Genomic DNA, 26,509 nt, shown 5'->3' with positions numbered 1-26,509 from the left:
GGTGCGTGTGTCTGATATGAGGTTTCAGTGGTAGGCCCTATACTTGATTGGATTGTATGTGGAACATTTAATATTCCCTACTTACTGAAGCTAGCATTCCACAAATCTGAAACCTAAAGAGCAAAGATTAAATGGGTGGACCCCCCCCCGGGGCCCCCCCCCCCCCCCATTTTTCATGCTGATTTTGTGGAGAAACGGACCACACCATTATAAAATGTGTTAAGCAGAGCTGACAATATTACAGTGTATTGTTTGCTGAATGCATAATCATTCAAGCCCAAATATTTAATAAGCAAACATGCAAGGGGCTGTATTTACTTGAGGAACTCAAAGTTTCAGTCTCAAAGTCTGTCATGCATCTGACAATTAATAGAGAGCGATTGGATGCCTATTCATTACATTAAACATCAAATTGTTTGGTACCCATTGTGAGATCAACAGGAAATCACATGGTAGACGAAGCAAGGCCACATAGAAAACATGTCAAAAATGACCAAATATAAATCACTACATACATTTAGCCTAAAATTGGGCATTTTCAAGGAATTAAACCCATGACCTTGGTTCCACCAAGTTTAAATGTTAGAGCTGCATGAATGCATACAGATGGCCTTTAGATTAAAGAAAGACTAACAGTCTGCTCCTCAACCTTAACATCATTACAGTTAACAAATGAACTGAGTAACAGCATGCCACAAGAATGAAAAGAAAGCATTATTGTTTGAAACCGGTATGGAGTTCACAGTGTACATCTGGCCTAAATGACAAAAAAGACATGTTAATGGGAAATCCTCCTCTTGGGAACTCCAAATGTGTGGCTCCATGGATTAATGACATGTGTTCACCCCTCTTTAGCCATTTCCTGTTGGCTCACTAACGTGGGTGTAAAGTTGTGTAAAGACCTTTTGAGTCTTCAATGCTGTCCCGTATTCTTTCTATACATTTCAGAACCACATAATAATAACTATGACTGATGTGTGTATATAAATCCAAACAAAACAAACGTTTTAGAAATGTAATGAACACTGAGCAAATAAAGATATGTGAGGGATAATAAATCAGAAAAATAAATACATAGCCATGAAATATAAATTTGAGATTCATTTATTTTTATTTTACATTGTTACAAAATATTTCTTTAAATTCATCAAAGAATTCTGAAAAAAGTTTCATGATGTCCACAAAAATAATAAGCAAATCAGCATATTAGAATGATTTATGAAGAATCATGTGACACTTAAGACTGGAGTAATAGCTGCTGAAAAGTCAGTGTTGCCACCATAGAAATTAATGGCATTTTTCGGTATATTAAAATAGAAAACAATCATTTTAAATTGTAATAATATTTCACAATATTTTAGTTTTCAATGTACTTTTGATCAAATAAATGCAGCCTTGTAAGCAATCGAGACTTCTTAATCTTTGCCAACGGTAGGTATATATTTCTGTATACATTTAAATCTGCCTGGAAAGAAACCTCAAAGATTCCAGCCTCTTTCTCTTTCTTTCCCGGCACTGGTGGGAGGTGGAGGTTATAAAGATGTTAGGCCCTCTTATTGAGATGCAGTGTTAGAGGTGCTGGGAGGTTTCAATAAAAAAGTTTAAATTGTATAGGTGAGGCTTCACTTACAGCGTTGGAGCTAATTGGCAATAAATGAGTCCATCTGGTTTCATTTGCAGCTTGCAAAAGCAGGAGGGTAAGTGTGTGTGTGAAGGAGAGTGAGGAGGAGGAGGTGCACCCTCTTTTTTTAACCCCCCACAAGTACCTAAACACAATGCTTAAGTAGAATCTAGTGTGTGTGTGTGGGTGTATGTTCACAGAGCGCTGCCCCAGAGTGATCAGTGAGCTTTAGACAAGCCAAGCTACAGTCAACAAAGTTGAGAAAAAAAAAGTAATGAGGGAGCACCACTATGAATAGCCATATGATAGACTATGGAGAGTATGTGATTACCTCAGCGCTTTGTGCACTGCACTTTTAAGCAAAGCAAAACAGTGGGGGTGAAAAATGATTGGGAAGGACAGAAAGCTTTCTGACGCAAGGAACTAAAGCAAGGAGCGAGCTGTTTCTGATGTGTGCGTGTATGTATGAGGCTGTTTGGGGTTGAGGAGAGACGAGTGAAAGGCATGTGTGTCCTGGGCTTCTCGTAAATTGCCGATTATTTTCTTTACCTAGGCAGCTCAGTCATGCCCTGTGTGTTTGCGCAGCTTGTTAATCAACACGAGTGTGATTAGCCCTGAGCCAGGCTGATCAAACCCCGCCGAGCGCAGCCAAGGCCAACCCCATCACTCCCTCCACTCAGGCTTCATCTATCCCAGAAACCTCCTACTAACTGACTGATTTCTTTGTGCATTTGCAAGATTCTCCTTTCCATCGCCCTGCTCCACCTTGAGGAAACCGAAGGAACGAGCACCTACAGTAGATCCATTCTTGGGGTTTGGCATAGTCTTTGCACTTACAGGAATATTCTGGATCATATATAATTTAAGACCAGTCAATTCCATTTGTGGTATAATGTTGATTACCTTAAAAAAACAAAAAACATTTCAACTCATCCTTTGTTTTCTCAAAGAAATAAATACAAAGGTTACAATGATGCACTCACAATGGAAGTGAGTGGGGCCAATTTTTGGATGACTTGAAGGCAGAAATGTGAAGCTTAACTTAAATTTAGTCTTCTGTTAACATGTATTATAGTCATTTTAGGGTTTCATAGGGTTTATATGTTGTCATCTCAATTTTTTTTTTTAATTGGACATATTAACACAGAAAAGGTTAGTAAGCGATGTTGTAATGCTTGAAATATATAATTGATGTCTTGTGGTAGCTGTACTATTGAAACGGTGAGCATTTTAAAATTTACAGATTGGCCCTATTGACTTCCATTGTAACCCAGATTTTGACTTTCTATAAATGGAAAAAGAGGATCGAGCGGAAATGAGTGCTGTTGACTGAACCCGATATATTCCTTTAATTAATGACAAACAGCTTGTGTTCCTCTCACTCACACACGCACTTGTTCATTATCTCTTGTTGATAAGATGAACGTCATAAGAGAACAAATTTTTGTTTTGCATCCGCTCTGTGGTGGAACATTTTAAACCTGGTAAACTTTTTGGAAAAAAGTCTATCAAAGATCCACCAAACATAGGTTCATTGCCTGGTTTCACACTAGTTTGTGAGGGGTGTTATATTGAACCAGAGGGGAATGAGTGAGCTCCATCTGCATAAGCTGTGACAAACCGATGTTAATTAGCTGTAAGACGTTAGTAGATGGCGGCACAGGTTAAGAAGAGTGTCTGCTCATTAGGAGAGATGGAGAGATGTGATGGCTCAGTGGGGGCTACAGGATGAGCGGATATAGGATAAGCTAAAGAAAGATGTGAGTGAAATAGGTAATGACACCTGTATTTGCTCACATGCTTGCTTTTCATTCCCGTTCATGTGTGACTTACTTTCTTGAATTATTTCAACTTGTCTAAAACAGCCAGCAACATACACTGAACAAGCCTTTATTCTCTCAGCTTACTCTGGAGAGTTTCACACACGATAAAACCTCTTGTGCAGAAGACAATTGCTGTATTTACTCTTTGTCACGAACATCCTAACAGACATCCTCTTTGAGTCCTACCTATTGAAATGGGTGACAAAAAAGGGAAGAGACAGCATGGAAAAGTGCCCAAACCTGCTAAGGGTATCTGTTTTCCTCCGCCTGCACAAGGGAGAACAGCCGGACGCTGTGTTTGGGTGCGTTCTGATAGCGGCGCTTATCGAGCCCCGTCTCTCTCTCTTCCTCCTTCCTCCTCTCCTTCTGTCTTCCGACCGCCGCCTCAAGAGGAAGGCGCTTATGTCATGCCGATTCCCCGGGCCTTGTGGGAAAAAGAAATGAAAGCAATACATTGAGAGAGAAGTGGGAAAAGGCTGTGAAGAATCCTCATTCTGGTTTCTTGCTTAAATGGATAATTCACCAAAAAAATGAAAATACTTTCATTAATTATTCACCTGTGTCATTTCAAACCTTCTTCTGCAGAACACAAAAGAAGATATTTTTAAGAATGAAGAATTAACAACTTTTTTTTTTTGGAGGAGGAGGAAAAAAACAAATTTTTTTTTTTTATTGTCTTTTTAAGCAAAAAAACCCGAAAGTAAGTAATACAGGTTTGGAATGACATTAGGGTGAATAAATGATGACAGGCTTATCTTTTTCGGGTGAACTGTGTGAAGTGATTTTACAAACTAAAAGCAGCAGAGGAATATTAAACCTGGCAATTCTTGTTTCTTCTTCTTCAAAAAAGGCAACTGCAAGGAAGAAATAAGAATGGTGCCAAAGAAGAGAAGTCTTCCAGGGTCTGTGAGAGGAAATGAGCATTGTAACTGAATGCTGCGTGGTGTTGAGGCCTGAGGGCACAACTCAAAACCTCATATTCAGGAAAAAGAAGCCCCCTCTCTCTTTATTTCTCTCACATCCTCTCCTCTCCATCTCCCTTCCTCATCTCTCTCCCACACAACTAGCATTCGGGTTTGTCCTACTACTATCGCTAACCCCCCTTCCCCCCAACAGGAAATGAAATCCATTTTAAAATCATTTGGAAAACCACAGGGGCTTCAGACCAGGAAATAATCAGCGTGGGAGAGAAAGAGAGACAAGTGAGAGAGATAGAGTGCTGTGGATGGATACAGGACAGAGATGCTCCATGATTTCAGATTTGTCTGCTCTCCCCCTCACACTCCGACTCTTTCTCTCCCTTCTGTGTCTCCTCTATTCCCATCCCTCAACGGAAACTGGATAGTACACAGTGGGTGGCCACTGGCCAGTCCTGGACCTGGATCTCCCTTTGCCTTGCCACCCTGACCCCGTTCTGACCTTAAGTAAAAAATGCCACCTAGGGGGCGCTGTCCTCTTATCACCACACTGATAAGATCTGATCTGACATTTCTTTGGTGCAGTATCTTAAAGGCTGCCACTGAAGTCAAATGGCCAAAATCCCACCTTTTCATTATTCTGCTTTCGCCAGTGAGGCTCTCACTCTCCCTGGACAGTCTGAAGGCAGTAAAGATGAGAAATCAGACACCTCAGATGAGAACTTGTCCTTATAAAAACCACCCTTGAGAAGATGAAAAATAAATGTGTTGAATAATGATGCTGAAAGTGTAGTATACATACATATTTGTATTACATGACATTTACATCTATGCATGTTTTTATGTTAAAGTAAATGTCAATGTGAAATACCATTCATGCATGATTGGACATGTTGCAGAGTAAAATGGTTTGGATCAGTAAGATTTTTTTATTTGAAAGAAATTACGTATTTCATTCAGCAAAGGTGCATTCAATTGATCAAAAGTGACAGTAAAGACATTTATATTTCTACAAAATTTCTTTTAAACTTCCTAATGATCAGTTCCCACAAAAATATTAAGCAGCACAACCGTTTTCAACACTGATGAAATGAAAGTGGAATAAATTACAGCAGGAATAAATTACATTTTAAAATATATTAAAATAGGAAGTGTAATAATTGTAATAATTTTACGATATTAATGTTTTTACTGTATTTTTGATCAAGTAAATGCAGCCATGGTGACCATAAGCGACATTTAAAAGTCCTACCAACCCCAAACTTTTGAATGGTAGTGTATGGTGCATTTAATATTGGAATTATCGCATTTATGAGCTAAATGCACATGAACATCACCATAACCAGTAAGCAAACTTCTTTTCTTATTTTAGGGTTTCATAGGGTTTATATGTTGTCATCTCAATTTTTTTGTTTAATTGGACATATTAACACAGAAAAGGTTAGTAAGCGATGTTGTAATGCTTGAAATATATAATTGATGTCTTGTGGTAGCTGTACTATTGAAACGGTGAGCATTTTAAAATTTACAGATTGGCCCTATTGACTTCCATTGTAACCCAGATTTTGACTTTCTATAAATGGAAAAAGAGGATCGAGCAGAAATGAGTGCTGTTGACTGAACCCGATATATTCCTTTAATTAATGACAAACAGCTTGTGTTCCTCTCACTCACACACGCACTTGTTCATTATCTCTTGTTGATAAGATGAACGTCATAAGAGAACAAATTTTAGTTTTGCATCCGCTCTGTGGTGGAACATTTTAAACCTGGTAAACTTTTTGGAAAAAAGTCTATCAAAGATCCACCAAACATAGGTTCATTGCCTGGTTTCACACTTATAATGACTTATACTGTCTTTTTACACGTTGCATTGCATTGCGCCATGTAAACATAAAACCACCTCTGCATTTGTGATCAGAGAAATTACAAACTACAAACACTACTCTACACTGCCCAAAACTCGCGTTTGAATCGTCAGTGGCAAATTCTTTAAATATAAAAAACTTACTTACGTACGTAGTCTACTCTACCAAGATAAGGAAACAGTCCTCCATAAAATGCGCTGGACACATCAGAATATTTGGGTTGAACTGTTCTGGAACAGTGTTGTAAATACAAATTAACCACTGATTTCTAGTCGTGTCCTCTTTTTGAAGGCCAAGCAAAGTAGTTTCGCTTTCACAACGAAACACAGCGTCACACACCGTGGGCTAGAGTGAGGGAGGCCGGCTTGAGTGAGCAGAGGCGGGCGGGCGGGCTTGAGAACGGTGCGGCCAGCGGATTCGACGAAGGAATGTCCGGTGGGCTTGCGGCAACCACATGTGTCGACCCCGGGCTGGACTCCGCTTTGTCCACGGTGAAAGCCGATCCGGCCATCCACAGCGCAAAGTTGATGTATTTCCTCAGCAACCAGCACGGATCAGCTCTAGGCATGACGAAGCGGATATTGTCCTCTTTTGGAAGGCCAAACAAAATAGTTTCGCCTTCACAACGAATCACACAGTGCCTTCAGCGAGAATAAAAGTTACGCCTTCTTTCTTTTCGTGAACATTTGGGCGGCGTTATGCAAATCTTCCCACATCGTGACGTAGACATGTGGGGGCGTGTTAGAACGAGCCATTTTAGGTAGGCGTGGCTGACTCTTAACTTTTATAAAGAATATCTCTTTGGATTTGAGACTTTAGTCTTTGCAACTTTACAGATCTTCTTTATGCACCAAGAGCTTGTAACACTCCAAAGAGAAAGGAAAAATTGAAATCGCATCATATGACCCCTTTAACAGCGATGAAGCTTGCAAGAAAAATACTACAAATCCGACCTGACAAAAATACATTTCCCATAATTCTCTGTGGCAGGCACCGGCAGCTAAAGATTAATATAATACATACATAAAAAATTTTGATCACACACCTAATTCCATTTGAATGCACATCAACTCTTAATTAGGAACTGTAAATGTGTATATAAAAAGTAAATATGGTCATTTTTTTATGTTGACTTAAAATGTAATCTCTAAAACAATAAATAGTGTCATTTCCCTAACAGTTATCATTTCCACAAGCTGTTGAACTCATTTTTAAAGGCCTTGATATATGCTTTCGTGTGCTTTTTGCAATTGAGTATTCTTGGACTGCAGAAATACAAATTTTCCCCTGCTATAAAATGGGCACGTTAAAGAGAAACGACCCAGAACAGATCATTTTCCAGCTGTGTTTAGTACCGGCTAATTCACAACAAAAGCGGAGTGTGTCTCAATCTGCTCCAGTGGTTGCCTGCCGCTGCCTCCTGGTGGTTAAAATCATGCAACCTCAAAGTCGTATCTGCCAGCATCTACTTTTGTTTTTCAAATGAATTTATCAGGGAATAATAAAATAGATTGATAAAAAATCCTAACAAATAGCAATGAGCCTGTAAAAACAAACAATGATGAGGTTGTGGTATGAAAAAATGATCCACTGATTTATAATGTAAAGGCGCATTTCATATAGGCTACAGCATGTCTAACTTCAACCGTGATCTACAAACCTACAATCCAGCAGAGACAAAGTCGTGCTCCACTTAGGCCTGTTCAGACATTCATATACGGTCTTAGGCAAGACACACCAACAAATCTCCCAAAGAAGTCCACTACCAGTTTGCTTCAAAAAAATGTGAACAGGAATTTCACTGTAATCATGTCCCCGTTACTCCATATTGTGAAAGAAAGTGGACTAGATTGCGAAAAACAAAGTCGCTTTTGTATTGCGAGTCTCAATCAGGAGGAAACCCCCCCCAGAGAACGTTCACTCATCAATCAATGTATGGCATTAGTGATGTGTACTGTTCTGATTAAAGCCCACCACAGAGAGGTGTGACAGTGTGTGTGCTCCAGTCTACCTAAATCTCTGTCATCACGGGCCCTAATCTCAGATGACCGAAGCGCCAGCCCTTGCTCACTAACCTTTGAGAGACTGATTGCTTTGAGGAATTCCACAAACATTAATGCATTTCCAAATAGGAAAACTATACAATAAAAATGCAAGGAAAGAATAACCCTTTTTTACACAACATAATATATAGTGTACAACTTAGAGTATCATACTCTATATACAAGAAAGTATACAATGCATTGTACAATTATATAGTACAATATTGGCAGTTTCATAGGTAGTTGTCTACAAATATGTACAGTGTAAATGTGTTTCTTTTCCTGTGTTAATTGCTATATTTACACTCTGAATTTTATTTTTCCTTTATATCCTAATCAGTCTACTCTGCACTATTGACTGTTGCATTAAGTAAAGATTTTACAGGCAAATAATAAGATGGATAAGATGGTTCCAGACCGATAAATGTAAAATAGGCCAAATGCAGTTAAATTATTTAAAATGTACAGTTCAGTTCAAAACTAATATTCCACAATTTTATGCTGCATCTTGCATATTTATACTGCATTTCATGAAAAAAAATATGAATAATAATTATGCATTATATTGATACCAATAATAATAATTAATAATAAACTACTTTAATATAAATATATAATTTATATTAAATATAATAATTATAATTAATTATAATTAATTAAACTATACTTATAAATAATACATATTTTATACTCATGTCTGTTGTAGAGTGATAAAGTCCTTATCAAGAAGCATTAAAATTGAAATGCCAAATTTAGCCTGCTGTGATATTGTCATTTAAAACAAATTTTTGCCAGTGTATATTTTTGCATTTGACCTCCTAAACAAACACACATATGTAATATTCACAGCACAATGTGTCAAATGAGAATGAATCATTGCTAGAACCTACATTTCTAACTCTTATGTGTTTTTACATAGATTTTTCATTTGATCATTTGCATGGCTCCTGCATTAGGAAACCTTCCTTACGGTATACCAATGCTTTGCCATGAAGGACAAAGAAATAAAATCTATATATACATATATGGACTTCACTTCACATAGCTTACTGTCTACTGGAGAACCACATGCTATCATCTGATAAAATGATGTTTTACAAATTAACTGAATCTAATCCCGGCATCTCAGGAGAGCACAAACTCCAGAGGGAAAATCCAAGCACCAAAAGACTTTTCTACTAATGTCAGTTTGTAAGTCACTTTTTCAACTTTGAATTCATACATGTGTGAATGACATCTAATGTGTGTGCGCGCCGTGTGCGATGTGTCGCCACGGCGCATGACGCACCCCAGGAATAGACAGTTCCAGCGTGGAGGGGCTTGATTGATGAGCCCATTCCAAATGTTTTCGCGTCCAAGTCAGTGGGAGTTTGAGTTGCCTTTGTGCATTTTAATACCAAACAAAACATTAGCGTCGGATTCCCAGGGCTGGCTGCCTCTCACTGGATTTCATTAGTCACCCCTCCACAGCACACAAATGCGCTGCATGGCTCCGGGACATGGAGAAGAGAGAGAGGCAGAGAGGGAGAGGAAGGGCAGGGGGCCATTAAGGGATCATCATCTCATCCGAGCTTCCCTACTGCTAAGGATCAGAGTGTTAGAGGAGGAAAAAAAGAGAGAAAATGTCCTTATTCTTCAGTAATTTCTGATCAGCTCTGCTGCTCACTGCGACACCTCATGAATCTGAACCAAAATGTAGATACACATGAAATAATTATGTTTTTTTCCTAAGCCTTCAGTTGCTATTTGCTTATTTAATTTCATGTTTTTGCCGCGCAGAGACCCCCAAGATTCAGCTCAGCCATCTAATAGCTATATTTAAACGATCCCTGCCACATACCCGACCGGCTCCATCAGGAGAAACACTGATCTCATTCCCTCACTAATGAGGGCACTCAACTGTGTGTTTGTCTCCCCTGCCTACTTTTCCTCCTGCCAAGCCTTGATGCAATTACACCCCCACATCTGCAGGGGGCTCCCTCCTCCCATTGGCATAGGGCTTTCAAGGGGCCCTGGTGCTCCTGATTCACGGTTAATCAATCATGGTGCCTGGGTAATGACGCCCCACTGCTCCCCTAATGTCTTCTGGCGGGAGCCTCTGCCGCTGGCATTGAGCTCACGCAGGCACACATATGGCCGCTCTGAGTGAGTGACAGGACCCCTTTTGCGTGTGTGGCACCCCACGCAATGGAAGCCATCAGCTCCGCACATAGACACGCGTGCTGACAACCACACACACGCGCCTCGGGCGAGGAGGAGAGCGACTAGAGAGGGAGGAAACAGGGGAGAAGTGCCGCTTGGCCAATCTTCTCATGCCAAAGTGAACTGTCAAGAACAAAGCAAGTAGGGCAATGTGATATTTTTCAAAGCAGCTTGGGATGGGGAGTATTTGGAGGCCTGTGACGCATGGTTGTGCGACGCTCTGAATTTAATTTAGAACTTTTGTGAGTTCTACTTCCATTCATGAACTTGAATTGTACTGGAAATGAGGTAGCAAACGGGATGCAGAACTGCATTTCAGATTTGAATATAAGGAAGTAGATTTAAAATGAACCAAAATTCACCAAAATTCATATAACTGCGATTTTTAGGTCGAAAAGCAAAGTTTTTCAAAGCAAACATTGAAGATTGTCTTGAAAGTTTAAAGTTTTAAAAAGTTTAAAAAGGCTTTGAAGTTTGACAGTTTATAGGCCTTATGGGCAGTTTTCTGCATTGCTAATAATAAGGAATATTACTTGAGCACCAAATCAGCAATGTCAATGTCACTTTAAAAAAAAAATTCTGATGGTCAACACAGTAAACCAACCAACACAAGCGCAATCTATAAAGGGAGCTTTTTTGATCTCATGCGTCACTCCTGATTGCATAGATTCCTATTGAAATGACTGTATTTTGTTTCACCAAACACTGGTAAATGTGACTACACCTTAAGAGACTTCTTATCTTACCAACCCCAAACTTTTGAACAGTAGTGTACAGTATAAACTAAATTTATACCAGTCAACATTTGAAGTGGATCAAAACCTTTCATCAAAGTTGTCCTAAAACCTAAAACCAAAAAGCGTTCTTGTTTTAGGACAACTTTGATTAACTTTTTTGATCCACTTCAAATGTTGACTACTGTAGTTAAACAACACACTACCAAGAATGCAGTACCTGCATTGAATGAGCTACATATATATAATGAAGTAGGCTACTTATAATTGTTTTCATTTTGAATCTTTCCTTTTGTTTCATGTACTTATAAAGGGTTACTATATAAACACTCTCAGAAATAAAGGTACAAAAACTGTCACTGGGGCGGTACCTTTTCAAAAGATTCACCTTTGTACCTAAAGGGTCAATATTGGTACCTTAAAGGCACATATTAGTATTAGTACCTAAAAGGTACTAACCCCAGTGACAGCTTTTGTACCTTTATTTCTGAGCGTGTATAGTAACTTTATCAAAAGTCTGCAGTTCAGCCTGCTTCTTATTTGTCATTCCTAGATTTCATTATTCATATTTATTCTTTGCCAGATCAATTTTACTTGATAAACTTAGCACATATGGCTCTAACAGCTTTTGGATGGGTTTCTAAAAGGCTCTTGTCAAAAGCCAAATAAAGACAAGAAGAAATTTCAGAAGGTAAAAAAAGACTATGCAAAAAACTTAATTAAAAAGCACATATTCATTAAATCTATCCTGTCAGAGGTCTGTGTCCGCATGTACAGTCACAGCCATTGTGGACTGGCTTATACGGGTGGCCCATTCAATCTGTTTGTATGAAGAGGTGCTCCACAGGCTCTAAGCATTTGTATGCAGTATATAGAGTGGCAGAGGCCCATCTGTGCAGCCTAAAACCATCCTAATTTATGTTTCACACCTCTTGCTGCCGCCACACTTTGCATCTCATAGCACATACTATCTCTCTCTCTCCCTCCGTTTCTTTTCAGTGGCAGTGACAGTGAAGTTGCTTTGGCTGTTAAAGAGCAATCCATCATCTGTTTAGAGAGCTTCATCAACATTGTGTACATAGCAGTGCTAAAACAGAGAGGATTTATGTTGTTCAGACAGAAGCTTTTTCCAGTGCCATATGGATGAGGTATAAAATCACAAAAACCAATTAAAAGGAATAACATGCATGCATTAGGTTGTGAAAGCTGAGACAACAAAAGATCACATTAGCGGCTCTTACATGAGCTGGTGCTCACAGTATCAGACTACAATCTGTTTCAAACCTTTTACAGAACCAATTCTTAATTTTTTTTCATGGTATGAAAGTCTTGCCTTTTGCTCTATGCTTTTGAATTATTTCATTTGATTGTATTTTACTTTTATTACCTCTTTCTATCAAGAGATGGATTACTAAGACTCTAAAATAGAACTGAGCCCTTACAAGAAACTGCTGTGGTACTTTACCATGGTACTGTACTTCTGTGTGCATATACTTCAGAAGAAAATAACAGTATTGTATCATGTTCAGAAATCACGATAATAAAATTATTTAAAATTAAATAATACATTTATGTTATTTTTATTATTTATTTTTACTATTAATAAATGTAAAGCAATACATGCTGGATTTCACTATTTAGTACAAGTTGACAAAATGTGGTCAAACATTTGCAAAAAAAATAAAAAATTGGGATGCACTATTGTTAAAATTCTGTAAACTGATCATGTTATGGCTGAGTACTGATAAATGGTGGATATTAAAAATAAATAAAAATAAAATAGTGAAACTGTTTATTCAATTTAATACAATTTTAGGCATCACACTATAATTTACAGTATAAAAAACGTATATTCATTACATTGCATTAGTGTTTTTAAAGATTAACTTAATGTGTTAAACTTAGTGTTAAATTACAGCAAATGTAATCTAAATGTAAAATATGAAAAACATTAGAGCATACAAAATTAAATATCCAATACTGGCCAATAACTGATATGGTAGCCTACTGATATATTGTCCATCCCCAAATATAATAAATTGACAGCGATTATTAAAGCAACATTAAAGCAAGCCTGCAGATAGAAGTATGACATATGATGATGTACTGTCAATCTACAGGAAGCTGATTAGAGAAAAGCAAGACCAATGGTCACTGGAAGCTTCTAAACACTGCAAACTTAAAGGGGTCATATGATGCGATTTCAAATTTTCCTTTCTCTTTGGAGTGTTACAAGCTCTTGGTGCATAAAGAAGATCTGTAAAGTTGCAAAGACTAAAGTCTCAAATCCAAAGAGATATTCTTTATAAAAGTTAAGAGTCAGCCACGCCTACCTAAAACAGCTCGTTCTAACACGCCCCCACATGTCTACCTCACTATGTGGGAAGATTTGCATAATGTGTTTGTAATGGGTTTTAATGTTTTTGTCTCGTCGCTCCGGCCGGACAGGGCTTCACAGTATGGTAAGGGGCGTAACATTTCCGTCACACGCTTGAGGTATTCGGTCAATCACAACGCACTGGATAGCTGGCCAATCAGAGCACACCTCGCTTTTCAGACCGATGAGCTTTGTAAAAATCGAGGAGAAACAATAATGTACAGTATGTGGAAAATAATGTGTTTTTTTTTACTTTAAACCGCATAAACACATTTCATTACACCAAATAATGTTCTTTTTAGCAATGTCATATGACCCCTTTAAGACACCATAACTCAATAAATGAAGCCCTCATCTGCGATCTTCAACTCACAACACAGCTAGTTGACTCAATTAATGTTCCTTCCCCCTCTCCTCTGGTGTCGACTGAAAGCAATTCAACTAGGAGCTTCCTTCCTTCAATGTTCCATGAAATTGGGCCAGATTGTTGTGTCACGTTAATTAATGTAATCCTCGTTGCATTGAAAGAGCGTCAAGTTAATAATTAGATCTGCTTTGATGACAAGACTATATTTTAGCAAAGCTCAATAAATCTTATCTGAGACTAAGAAAGGTGTGGAAGCGACTCAGCAGAGTGACAACACTCTTATGCAAAATTGTATGTAGCATTTCATACGTTGTTGTCTCTTGAACATGTGTAACCTACTAAATTGAATAAGTTGTGTAAATCTGGTTCACATACCTTTCCAGTTTAAAGACAGAACATCTCGTCATAAATTATGGTTTAAAAGATCACAGGATTTGATCTGGGAATTAGTTACGCCTCATGAGCGACCTTTTTAGTAACTTTCTATCGCCATCTGCTGGCGAGAACAGAAAATCGACACAATATAAGAGCAGTGGTATTTTACATTTAAGTGTTATGTTGTTGGATGTAATAACTGAAATTTAAAATATCAGCAGTAATCAAAACATTCATATTTTTGCATTAATGAACTATTTCTAATATTTGCAGTCTGAAACTTTTCATATTCATCTTTGTAGCTCCAGCAAAGCACGACACTACTAGCAATGCAAAGGTCATGGGGTTTGACTCCCAGAAAATGCATTAACTGAAAAAAAAAAAAAAAAAAAAAATCATGAATGCAATATAATTAATTTAGGATAAAAGCATCTGCCAAAAGAATATACTGAATACAAGTTGTAAAAAATGGATATAATCTCAATATTTGATATTGATTTCATTATAACAGGCTATAATACGTTTATACAATGTGATTTAATATTCTTGGCTTACTCACTGCGTATGGACCTTAAAAATGCTTCTCTAAAGATTTCTTAACTATCTTCAGCATTATAGATAATATACAATGCAGATTATTATACATTTTATAGACTTTTACACAAGACAAAATGGTACATTTTCCATTTCATTAAATTTGAGAAAAAAAACTATATACCAGTGTTGTATCTGTGGGTGAAATCTCATTTTGAATGCTAGTTGGCGGTCTTGTGTCATTGAATGATCTGCACACTGATGCAAGTATTAAAATGGGATGTTTTTAATTAAAGAAGCCACTAATCTTACAAAAATATTTATATTGCTATACAAAGAACAAATGGTATAATACAAGGGGAAAAAGTCAAAGACAAGACACCCAACAGAATGCTGTCAAATTTAGAGCTTTAATTAGACAATTGTTAACATTGATAGCTTTTAGCTGCTTGTGAAAGTAAAAGAACAGAAAAAGACAACAAAGAACAAGGAAACTGAACAGAACAACAGTGAACAAGAACTTTGTTCTTTACGCCAGCTCCTCCTCTCCCTCTTCTTCGAATTCTCCCTCCTCTTCGGCAGTGGCATCTTGGTACTGCTGGTACTCAGACACCAAGTCATTCATGTTGCTCTCGGCCTCTGTGAACTCCATCTCATCCATTCCCTCACCCGTGTACCAATGCAAGAAGGCCTTGCGCCTGAACATAGCAGTGAACTGCTCGGAGATGCGCTTGAACAGCTCCTGGATGGCAGTGCTGTTGCCGATGAAAGTGGCTGCCATTTTGAGACCTCGAGGCGGGATGTCGCACACAGCGGTCTTGACGTTGTTGGGGATCCACTCCACAAAATAGCTGCTGTTCTTATTCTGGACATTCAGCATCTGCTCATCCACTTCCTTCATGGACATGCGGCCTCGGAAAACAGCAGCAACGGTGAGATAGCGGCCGTGGCGGGGGTCACAAGCAGCCATCATGTTCTTGGCATCGAACATCTGCTGGGTGAGCTCGGGCACCGTAAGAGCCCGGTATTGCTGGCTCCCCCTGCTGGTGAGAGGGGCGAAGCCTGGCATGAAGAAATGCAGACGAGGGAAAGGTACCATGTTGACAGCCAGCTTGCGCAGATCAGCGTTGAGTTGACCGGGGAAGCGCAGGCAGGTGGTGACCCCGCTCATTGTGGCAGACACGAGGTGGTTGAGATCACCGTAGGTGGGAGTAGTGAGTTTGAGCGTACGGAAGCAAATGTCATACAGCGCCTCGTTGTCGATGCAATACGTTTCATCTGTGTTCTCCACCAGCTGATGGACGGACAGCGTGGCGTTGTAAGGCTCCACAACAGTGTCTGAGACTTTGGGTGAGGGCACTACGCTGAAGGTGTTCATGATGCGGTCTGGGTACTCCTCACGGATTTTGCTGATGAGGAGCGTGCCCATGCCTGACCCAGTGCCGCCTCCAAGGGAGTGTGTGAGCTGGAAGCCTTGCAGGCAATCACAGCTTTCCGCTTCCTTACGGACCACATCGAGAACGGAGTCTACAAGCTCAGCGCCTTCTGTGTAGTGACCCTTGGCCCAGTTGTTTCCAGCACCACTCTGACCTATGTTTGAAGAAGTCCAGATCATACAAAGGCTCATATTGCTCTAGAATTTACCATTCAATTAAATGACATATTAAACCAGACTTACCAAAGACAAAGTTATCCGGTCGGAAGACCTGCCCAAATGGTCCAGATCTCACTGAATCCATGGTTCCAGGCTCCAGGTCCACAAGAACAGCACGGGGCACATACTTTCCACCTGTTACAGAAAACAGACATTTCCAAACTTAAAAAATACCTTATTTGCAAGGTATTTGTGTTTTATTATACTGCAAATGCAAACTGACCAGTGGCTTCGTTGTAGTACACATTAATCCGCTCCAACTGCAGATCACTGTCTCCATGGTAAGTTCCCGTCGGGTCAATTCCGTGCTCATCACTAATCACCTCCCAAAACTGAAGGAAAAGGAGTCAATATTGACGTAAAATTATCACTTTGTTATTTTGTTTAAATAAAGTCCTTTTGCACTGTTGTCATGGCAACTCGCTAAGTTAAAGTACACACAAGTTTACAGAGGAATAAAACCATCTATAACGAGTCAGATCGCTAGTTACACTTACTAATATGTAATTTTCCTCAAGAAAAAGCACATGTAAATAAAACTAGCCAACTGAAATTGGTTATTTAAAAATAATAACTACAAAACATACAAACTATGCCCCTCGAGACCAGGCTTTTTTTGGGCTGATATCGTAATCAATACCCTTATCACTCACTTTGGCACCGATTTGGTTTCCACATTGACCAGCTTGCAGATGAACAATTTCCCTCATGTTGAATTGTTACGGGGAAAAAAAGCACTTTTTGTTCAAAAACAAATGTAATGTTACTGAACTCTCTTCCACCGCGCGTCAACTAAACTGCAAAGCAGCACAGCAACGGTTTCCAGTTTTAAATAATGCCAGCCTTCGCATTCAAACACAGGTGGATGTACGAGACGTCAATCATTCTTTATCCGCTTTTGATTGGTTGAGGTGCACGCGCTCTCATGGCGCCTTTGCTTTAGATCGGATTAGAGATGTTTTAATCTGTTGTCAATGGTTACAGCGCCGAGAGATTGCCCAGAAACCGTTTTGTATTGGTAACCAGATACGCATATAGAACAGCTTTTATTGTTGAATAGACCTCACTATTTTCTCATTGAGAATCATGTTACCAAGCACCACCTTCAGCAAACAGTGCATGGCATGTTTGGACTTGTTGAGTATAATTGTGTTGGTACATTACATTGAATGCGTTTGCTTAAATTTTGTCCAGGAGTTTCTAGCACTTGACAGTATTTAATTTTCAAATACATTACCATAAAGAGAAAGCATTTGAACATTGATTACATGCATAATTAGGCTACGAGGCAGATATTCTTTTTTTTTTTTACCATTTATTCCGGGTATGTTTGCATTGCTGTTCTGAACAACAATATTATTAATCATTAAAAATAATATTAAAAACTGTAATCAATTTGACATTTGCTTATTTTTAAGTTCAGGCATGCCAGCTCAAATGGCAATGATAAAAAGGTAATTAATCGAAGGAAGCTGCATTTGCTGGTATTTGAAATTTTACATGTAGAGCATCAGTGATATGTCATGGCTGGGGGAGTTGCTTGTAAAGACATGCACTTGAAAAACTCAAATGTGAAAAATCAAACTACTTATTAAACATCCGTGGCTGACATTTAGAAACCAAAAGGGTCCATTTTCCTTTTCAGACTGTTATAGTAGTGCATATTGTTGAGCTTGTTCATGGAAATAATAACTATTTGTATGCTTGATTTCATGGACTTTTTTGTCATTTTGTGTGATATCCAGTGTAAATTCTGAGTCATGCAGTAAACAGTTGAGAATCATGCAGGACTCCAAATACCTCTTTATTTCCAATTCATGTTCGCCTCATGTCTCCTGATTTCATTAGAAAGCAACTTTTTTACGAAGTGGTGATTTTGTATGATTTCAAACAATGGAATTTGAATGGAAATGAACGATTTTTAGGGGGATAAAAAACATAAGCCTGAATGTTCACCTCTAAAGCTTAGGTCACAGAAACCCTAAATTACCCACAGATTTGCAAAAATGTAAAATAGTAACAAATATGCCATGATAGTGTGTTGCCTTCTGAAAATAAGTCATCTTCTTGACGCTCACCTTTTCAGGTCTTTTTTTTCCCCCCCTGTAGGCCTAGTGCAAGCAACACTGTAGCCCACATCTCAACATTGTTTAAGATGTTTGTGCTTTTCAAAGAGAGCTCACAAAAAATGTGTAAGTGCTGGAATAGGTTTTTGTATTTTCTGAATAAGAGTAAACTAGTTGACCCATTCTGATAATGATCTATAGCTGTTGATGAAAATAACAACTGAATGTGAAAATAGTTATAGTACCCTGTTGCTTTGAAATGAATGTCTTTAACCCTGTTTCAGCACCTTTATTTAATTTGACACAAACTTGTCAATATAGACCGACACAGACAGAAACACACACATATTCAGAAATATACACACAAATGCTAAAAAACATAATTACTCAAAAAGTACTTAAATAGTTAATTATTTCTAATAGAGCAAAGTATTTGGGAAGGCCAAAAATTGTAGCACTGAGCACAAGTGGGATGCGTGGCATCGATTCATTATTTATGAGTATCACAGGTGTCATACATCCTTAGAGGGGATTCAAGTTCATGCATGCTATGACAGAAGCACACGTAGGCCGAGCATGCACAAAACAAAATAGGATTAATGACGAAGGCAGAATGAATTTCCACAGCAGGATGTATTGTTGCATTATGCCGGTTGTTGCTGGTAGTTGATGTACAACATTCAACATACTTTGTAATAATCAAGTCTACTTATCAGCATTTTGTCAGACCACAAAAAAGGCCAAAAGCATGTTTTAGACCAAGGGATCCAAAATGTTATGACATGTAAGAGGATAGTTTAAACCTTCATACATAACACAGATTAAATACTGTTTTAGTTGTCAAGACTACGTGACTATGTAAGTGCAAAAGAGCAACGCTATCAACTATTAAACCTGATACCCTCAAACCAACTGTTCCAAAGTTTGGGGTCAGTAATATTTTCTTTTTTTTAATTAAATTAATGCTTTTTTCTTCTGCAAGCATGCATTAAATTAAATTGATCAAAAGGGACAGTGAAGACATTTTGACGGCAAAAGATTTCGGTTTCAAATGAATGCTGTTCTTTTGAGCTCTATTCATCCAAGAATCCAGAAAATGGTTTTCTTTCAATATTCAACTCTGATAATAATAAGGAAAAATTTATTGAGCAGCTAGAATGATTTCTGAAGGATCAGGTGATACTGAAGACTGGAGTAATGGCTGAAAAAACAGCGTTGCCATCTCAGGAATGAATTAAATATTAAAATATACTAAAACAGAAAACCATTGTTTTAAATTGTAATAATAGTTCACAATATTACTGTACTATGTTTTTGATCAAATAAATGAAGACTTAGTGAGCACAGAAGATATTCAAAAACATTAACAATTCTTACCAACCCCAAGCTTTTAGTGTATTTTCAAGATATTAAGTGTTAATGTTTTTTTTTTTGTATTAATGCATGTCCTCTGCTCAATATTCAGCAGCACTCATCGAAACTAGGACACTGATGTGTGAATGAGGTACTCCCCCAGGGATGGGGAAAGTCTGAACTTGAGAGGCTATGTATACTGTATGCGCGCGCGCGCGCGTGTGTGTGTGTGTGTGTGTGTGTGTGTGTGTGTGCGTGCGCGCATGTTTTTGTGACATATGAGGACACAAATTTGTATAATGACATGAGTATGACATAGGTATTACAAGGAGAAGGTGACTTATGAGGACATTACCCCATGTCCCCATTTTTCAAAACGCTTATAAATCATACAGAGTGAGTTTTTTGAGAAAGTTAAATGCAGAAAGTTTCCTGTAAGGGGTAGGTTTAGATGTAGGGTTGGTGTAGAAAATACAGTTTGTATTTGTACAGTATAAAAACCATTATGCCTATGGAATGTCCCCACAATTCACAAAAACAAACCTGTGTGTGTGTATGTGTGTGTGTAAGTAAGGCGAAACTATGCACTGTATTATTTGAAATTTTATTAGAATTTATCATCTTTCTATACATTAGTCTCTTTAAGGCTCTTTCTGTACATTATAAGTCACAGTAAAGAAAGGAATACCACCTCAGCAAAGAATGAGAATCAGAACAAAGCAATAAAAAAGCATGAAAAATAAAACAAGCATACTGTCAAAGGGGCAGTTATGAGTTTTTGTATATGCAATATATTCAGACGATTAACGTCCTGTTAACATATGAATAACATCTTGGATCATTTAAAAAAAAATTGCATTAGTAAAATGCATAAGACCTACTTAATGTTTCTTATTCAGCAGATCACCTCCCAGCAGGTTTGACATTATCCTCGAAGTAGCCAGGGTTGGTAATGTTGCCAGGAGGTTTGTAAAAGGCCACAGTGATAAATTTGCCCTTTCCATCTGATGCTAGGCCGACCCCAACCTGCTCTGTAGATCTCCAGATCATCTGGGTGAAGTTACCTATGCACATATAAAACTGGTTATCTGAACCACATTATGGATTGTAATGTGATATAACTTTAACTATAATTTGATTGTTTGATTGTATTGCCTTTGAAAGGTAAATTAACATGACCGTTTCTTAAATATGTGCTCAATATTTGCCCTTTTATTTGATAGATTGAACTGTTTTAAGCTCTAAGCTCAGCTGATAAACTGATATGAGTGCAAAAAAGCCTACCAGTTCCATTCTGAAAGCCAGGGTTTGCAAAGTTGTACTTTACATTTTCCTTGTACCATGATTCAGCAACCTCTTTTCCTAGAGTTAAAAAAAGTATCAGTTGCTCTATGAACATTGTAATTTTAATATGCTACAATTAAATAGGCTCATTTGGGGGAATAATCAATTTACCTGTTGGAGGCACCATGGTGGATGTCCACTTGTATGACATAGTCTCTCCATAACCTTTGCTGCTGTTCTTTAGGGCATTAATGCTAATCAGATGTGCTGCCCAATCCAGAGCCTCTTTACTGAGGACGGAGCACAGTGACAGAGGCTGTGCTCCATGTTGCCGTCTGTAATCATTTTGAGCTTCAAGGAGAGACTGACGAAACTGGGACAAGTTCTCACCTTCATCACAGGAAAAGAAAGAACTGTGAATCATTGTGAATGGAAAAAAAGGCTTGGGACTTTCTTACTTCACTTTTTACATTATTTCAAATAATTCTGTGCACATACTGCCCATACATCAAATGTATGGAAAGCAGTCTTTGTGGGATCTCAACTTCTCAAAATAATTACCAATTACTGGTAACTAACTACTATAGCTACTAATTAAAATGAACAGTTTTTGAATAAGGACATATTGGCAAAGACCAATTAAAATGTCTTCTTTTTTTACAGAAAGCACTTATTCTGCATTTATTCGGTTGATGTCAAATGGATGCAAAACCACAAAAAATGAACAATGTTATATTAAAAAGGAGTGTGCTGTGATCATCAGAATGTGGTTCAAATAGTTTGCTCAACCTCTATGAAAAAAGCAATTCTGTTTCTTCGGAAACCAATTTCTGCCACATACAAAGTCATGCTTTCGTAAAAAAGAGTTAAAGCTATAATAAAAAATAATAAAATAATTTATGAGGTTTAAAAAGTCTAAATATGGCTAAACAAAAAATCTCATGACTTCTTATCTCATAATTTTATTCCCACTTTTTGTCATCATTTTGACTTCATACTTATGACTTTTTACTTCATAATTCTGATTTATCAAAGCATGCTTTTTTCTAATATGGTCGAAAAAAGCTTCCATAGTCTCTGTTTGAGTGCTTACCTTCTGAACTGCTGCTCTGTGGACACTGACTCTTACGTGGAGCAGGTCCAGAACTGTGAGGCGATGAAGGCAATTGGTTTGACTTGATGCTGAGAGCAGCAAGTGCTTGTCCAACTCTATCAGCTGAACACCAAAAAAGATGTTTAAAACTGTGAATATTGTACAATAAGATCAAAAGGGTGCTTCTACTAAATACTGAGCAAAGGGTCTGAATACTTAGGACCATGTGATATTTCAGTTTTTCTTTTTTAATAAATCTGCAAAAATGTCAACAATTCTGTGTGTTTCTGTCAATATGGGGTGCTGTGTGTACATTAATGAGGAAAAAAATTAACTTAAATGATTTTAGCAAATGGCTGGAATATAACAAAGAGTGAAAAATTTAAGGAGGTCTGAATACTTTCCGTACCCACTGTATATATATATGAGTATACAATATGAAATGTGTGTATGAATATGAATATAACAAAATGTATATACGGTAGTCACACTTTCAGTCTACATTTTATTCAGTATTACATCCATGCACATACAGTCATACCAAACTCACCAGACGGGGTGGGTTTGAAGTCTGCTTTGGAGCCTGCTGGTAGGACGTTTCTTTCAAAATATCCGGCATTGCTGATGTTTCCTGCTGGGAGGTACTGACCCACTACAAAAGTTGTGTTCCCATCAGTGGCCAGTCCAACCCCCACCTCGTTCGTGTCCTTCCACACCACCTGTGTGAAGTGACCTGGAGAAACCAACAGATGTCAGAACAGAGACTAGAGCAAATGTCTAACCACCACAGAGTGCTTACAGGTGGATTGACCTGTTTTGGAGGTGAATCCAGGCCTGCTGAAGTTGTAGTCTTTAATTTCACTATACCAACTTTCCACTGCCTCACGTCCTGTATAAATTACAAACATAAAATGTTGAAAACATGCAAATAAGATCATAAAACACCAATGGCAATTAACTAGATCATAACCCAAGCTCCGGTTATATCTAAGACGGCTGACTGAAAAGTGAGCAAGTGAAACATTAGCAAATGTTACAGATACAGTGGCTACTAAATTCTGACCTGTGAGTTTATTGTTAGCTGAGCTCCAAGCATAATACACATTCTCTCCATACTCTCCATTACTATGCATGAGGGTCCTGATTGACAGCAGGTGTTCGGCCCACTCCTGTGCAGAGCGGCACAGGTTTTTGTTTATGGTGAGGGGCGGCGCTCCATGCTGTTTGCGATATGCATTGTGAGTCTGCTGGAACTCAGCATCAAAGTTGCTGTCTGCTACAGACAAACATAAAAGAGTTATTTGATGTGCACAAAGCACATCCCATGCTGACTGAAACAATAAAGACAATTTTTCATTCTAATATCCTGTCTCATGTGTTTTTTTTAAATGTATTGTGGTGCACATGCTTCATTTCAGAAGCCATAAAGCATCAGTACAAAGAATGGACTATCATATTTCATTTACGTTAAGCCTAGATAAATATGATGAAAGGTCAGTTTTAACCACAGTCCATGCTTGTATTTGTGTAAAGAAGATGATTCCACCAGAAAAAAGTGCTGAAATCATTTACATGAAACAAATAACCTTACCCAACTTACCCTTTAAGCCACTTTGCACTTGGTGCTCTCCTCGAGCCCCTGGTGGTGCTATTTCAGTACTGCGAGGAGCTGAAGGCACTTTGTTTGAATGAGTGCCACCATGCACTTGCCCCACTTTGTCAGCTGAATGTTGCCAGATATATCAAATATTTACTATACTGTAATGAAAATACTATGAAATAGCTTTTAGTTTGAAAGTTTACTCACTTGTGCCAGTGGACTTTGAATCTACTTTGGCACCTGCCGTTAAGACATTTTCTTCAAAATAACCCGCATTTGTGATGTTTCCTGCTGGAAGGTACTGACCCACCACAAATGTTGTGTTCCCATCAGTGGCCAGTCCAATGCCCACCTCCTTAGTGTCCTTCCACACCACCTGTGTGAAGTGACCTGGAGAAACCACTAGTGTTGTAGTGTTGTAAAAGAGACTAGTGCAAACTCTTAGCCACACCAGAATGTTTAAAGGTGGATTCACCTGTTTTGGAGCTAAATCCTGGCCTGCTGAAGTTGTAATCTTTAATTTCACAGTACCAGCTTTCCACTGCTTCATGTCCTGAAGAGAGTGGAGACAAAAGGTATGTAATTGTTTCTAAAACAATGGATTTGTTCACTTCACAGTGTGCAATACAAATGACGCTTATTAAAACAAAACACAAATGTTTTATATATCTCCAGTGTTATGTCTTGTTATTAAGCTAAAAAAATTCCGACACCTGCATAATGGCTTCTTATTCTAATGCATTCAACTTTGATCAGAGTGGTTTAACTGGAAATGACTGATCAGATCAAATGACTGATAGCATCTGTCCTTGATTTGCCTCTTAGAAGAATTGGACTTTATTGACTGTTTTTTCGAGCAGAAAGCTAACCTGTGAGTTTTTTGGTAGCTGAACTCCAAGCATAATACAGATTTTCCCCGTAGTCCTTGTTGCTGTGTTTGAGGGACTTGATTGACAGCAGATGCTCCGCCCATGCCTGTGCGGTGCGGCACAGGTTTTTGTTTATGGTGAGGGGCGGCGCTCCATGCTGTTTGCGATATGCATTGTGAGTCTGTAGGAACTCAGCATCAAAGTTGTTGCCTGGTACAGAAGAGCACAGAGTTTAATGATGAACTGAAATAAAAGAAAATCAAACTATATATTGTATAAAGGTTTATTTAAACTACTCTTAGGTAATATTCAGTATAAGCTTTGGATGAGTTTAGATAAATGTTTAAACTAAACTTAAATTAAAACTGGATGAATGCTATAAAATATTAATAATAAAACAATTAAGCAAGCAAACAAACAATAAATAAATAAACCATACATGCATAAAAATGAGGAACACCAAGAGTAAAAAAGTTGTCTAGACTCACCCGCCATGCATAAAGCTTTGTGATAGACTGCAAAACAAACACAATAACATAACCGTTACATAAACCACAGTGATCATTTTCAAAGAATTTAAAGGGGTCCCATTATGCTTTTTCACTTTTTCAACTTTAGTTAGTCTGTAATGTTGCTGTTTGAGCATAAAAAAGATCTGCAAAGTTACAAAGCTCAAAGTCCACTTCAAAAGGAGATATTTAAATTGAACAGAAATCACTTTTCAAAAACTACAACGAACGACTCGTTTGGACTACAACACATATTTTCCGGGATTTGTGATATCACAAATATCAACGAATGGGACGAGACCTGGTTGAGCTGCACTAGAGAAGGCAACGAGTGTTATCACTATGTCGGAGACACGCTAGCTTTCTCAAGGCAGACGAACTTAGAGTAGTTACAGTCATCCGGGTTTAAATCGAGCTCAAATTTATTTGATTTTGACGCAATATTTACACTGAAACTCGCAGGCGGCTATGGTAAGGGGCGTGACATTTCCCGACCAGGCGCCGAGTGCTGCCAATCACAACACACACTGGCCCAGCTAACCAATCACAGCACATTTCGTGTTTCAGAAGGCGGGCCTTAATTTGATACAGGAACTATTCGAGCCGTTCATGCCAGACTGAGGAGAGAGGTGTTGTAATAATGTAAAATATGTGAAAAATAATGTGTTTTTCGAAAAACCTAGTATGAGAGCCTGTTCTAGTACACCCCAAAACAAAATCAAGACTTTGTAAAAGAGCATAATAGGACCCCTTTAACGTCACAACAGAATATCTGAACCACTCCCATTGTGCCTGTGGGAAGGAGAAGGAGAGCAACAGACAGATTGAAATGGTAGCATGTTGGTCTTCTAGAATATTGAACAAAACGTGCTGGCACAGTTAAATGTTTTAAAATGTGTTTCATTAAATGGAGTAAATAGAAGTCTACTTTGTTCACTTTGCAAACCACTGTAGTGAGTTAGACACTGATATTTCATAAAATTTAATGTTTTAAAAACCGAGAAACATCATGTTCTCACAGTGGAGCAATCACAAGGTCATCAATTTTCCCTGATGAATTTTTCATTTCTGTAACATATATATATATATATATATATATATATATATATATATATATATTAGTAACACTTTATTTACGGTGTCCTTGTTGCATGTAATATATACTATTATATAATAACAATAAAGTATAATAACAATAAATTATGCATAATTACATGCAAG

General features: G+C 38.1%; 2 protein-coding genes across 3 annotated transcripts in view; both read right to left on the bottom strand.

Moving 5' to 3' along the window:
- Positions 1-15,252: 15,252 nt before the first annotated feature.
- Positions 15,253-17,369, bottom strand: LOC107597040 (tubulin beta-4B chain). The gene is made up of 4 exons (XM_016287946.1): positions 17,168-17,369; positions 16,738-16,846; positions 16,539-16,649; positions 15,253-16,450 (listed from the first exon to the last, which is right to left on the bottom strand). The coding sequence occupies exons 1-4, from the start codon at positions 17,222-17,224 to the stop codon at positions 15,390-15,392; spliced, it is 1,338 nt and encodes a 445-aa protein (XP_016143432.1). The 5' UTR covers positions 17,225-17,369; the 3' UTR covers positions 15,253-15,389.
- Positions 17,370-20,710: 3,341 nt separating this feature from the next.
- glipr2 (GLI pathogenesis-related 2) overlaps positions 20,711-26,509 on the bottom strand; it is a 7,004-nt gene continuing 1,205 nt past the window's right edge. The window contains exons 2-13 of one of the 2 annotated variants that reach the window (XM_016289570.1): positions 25,268-25,294; positions 24,780-24,989; positions 24,386-24,463; positions 24,118-24,300; positions 23,911-24,033; positions 23,374-23,586; positions 23,122-23,199; positions 22,861-23,043; positions 22,311-22,433; positions 21,389-21,607; positions 21,218-21,295; positions 20,711-20,997 (exon numbers count right to left, since the gene is read on the bottom strand). In XM_016289570.1, the coding sequence (XP_016145056.1) occupies positions 20,837-20,997; positions 21,218-21,295; positions 21,389-21,607; positions 22,311-22,433; positions 22,861-23,043; positions 23,122-23,199; positions 23,374-23,586; positions 23,911-24,033; positions 24,118-24,300; positions 24,386-24,463; positions 24,780-24,989; positions 25,268-25,274 (1,656 nt within the window). In that variant the 5' untranslated portion in view covers positions 25,275-25,294 and the 3' untranslated portion in view covers positions 20,711-20,836. The remainder of the gene's footprint in view (positions 20,998-21,217; positions 21,296-21,388; positions 21,608-22,310; positions 22,434-22,860; positions 23,044-23,121; positions 23,200-23,373; positions 23,587-23,910; positions 24,034-24,117; positions 24,301-24,385; positions 24,464-24,779; positions 24,990-25,267; positions 25,295-26,509) is intronic. The other variant, XM_016289575.1, reaches the window with a different exon arrangement.

This window comes from Sinocyclocheilus grahami, unplaced genomic scaffold (assembly GCF_001515645.1).
Source record: "Sinocyclocheilus grahami isolate Dianchi unplaced genomic scaffold, SAMN03320097.WGS_v1.1 scaffold12.1, whole genome shotgun sequence".
In the NCBI taxonomy this organism is placed as follows: Eukaryota; Metazoa; Chordata; class Actinopteri; order Cypriniformes; family Cyprinidae; genus Sinocyclocheilus; species Sinocyclocheilus grahami.
Note: the sequence above shows the minus strand (reverse complement) of the source record. Positions and strands in the feature narration are given on the sequence as shown.

Bases quoted from the DNA above. Each gene is read 5' to 3' on its own strand.
- LOC107597040 (XM_016287946.1), bottom strand. From the start codon at position 17,224: ATGAGGGAAATTGTTCATCTGCAAGCTGGTCAATGTGGAAACCAAATC. The intron at 16,847-17,167 runs GTGAGTGATAAG...CTTTTCCTTCAG, and splicing joins GAAACCAAATCGGTGCCAAA to TTTTGGGAGGTGATTAGTGA. The intron at 16,451-16,538 runs GTAAGTCTGGTT...CTTCAAACATAG, and splicing joins ACCGGATAACTTTGTCTTTG to GTCAGAGTGGTGCTGGAAAC.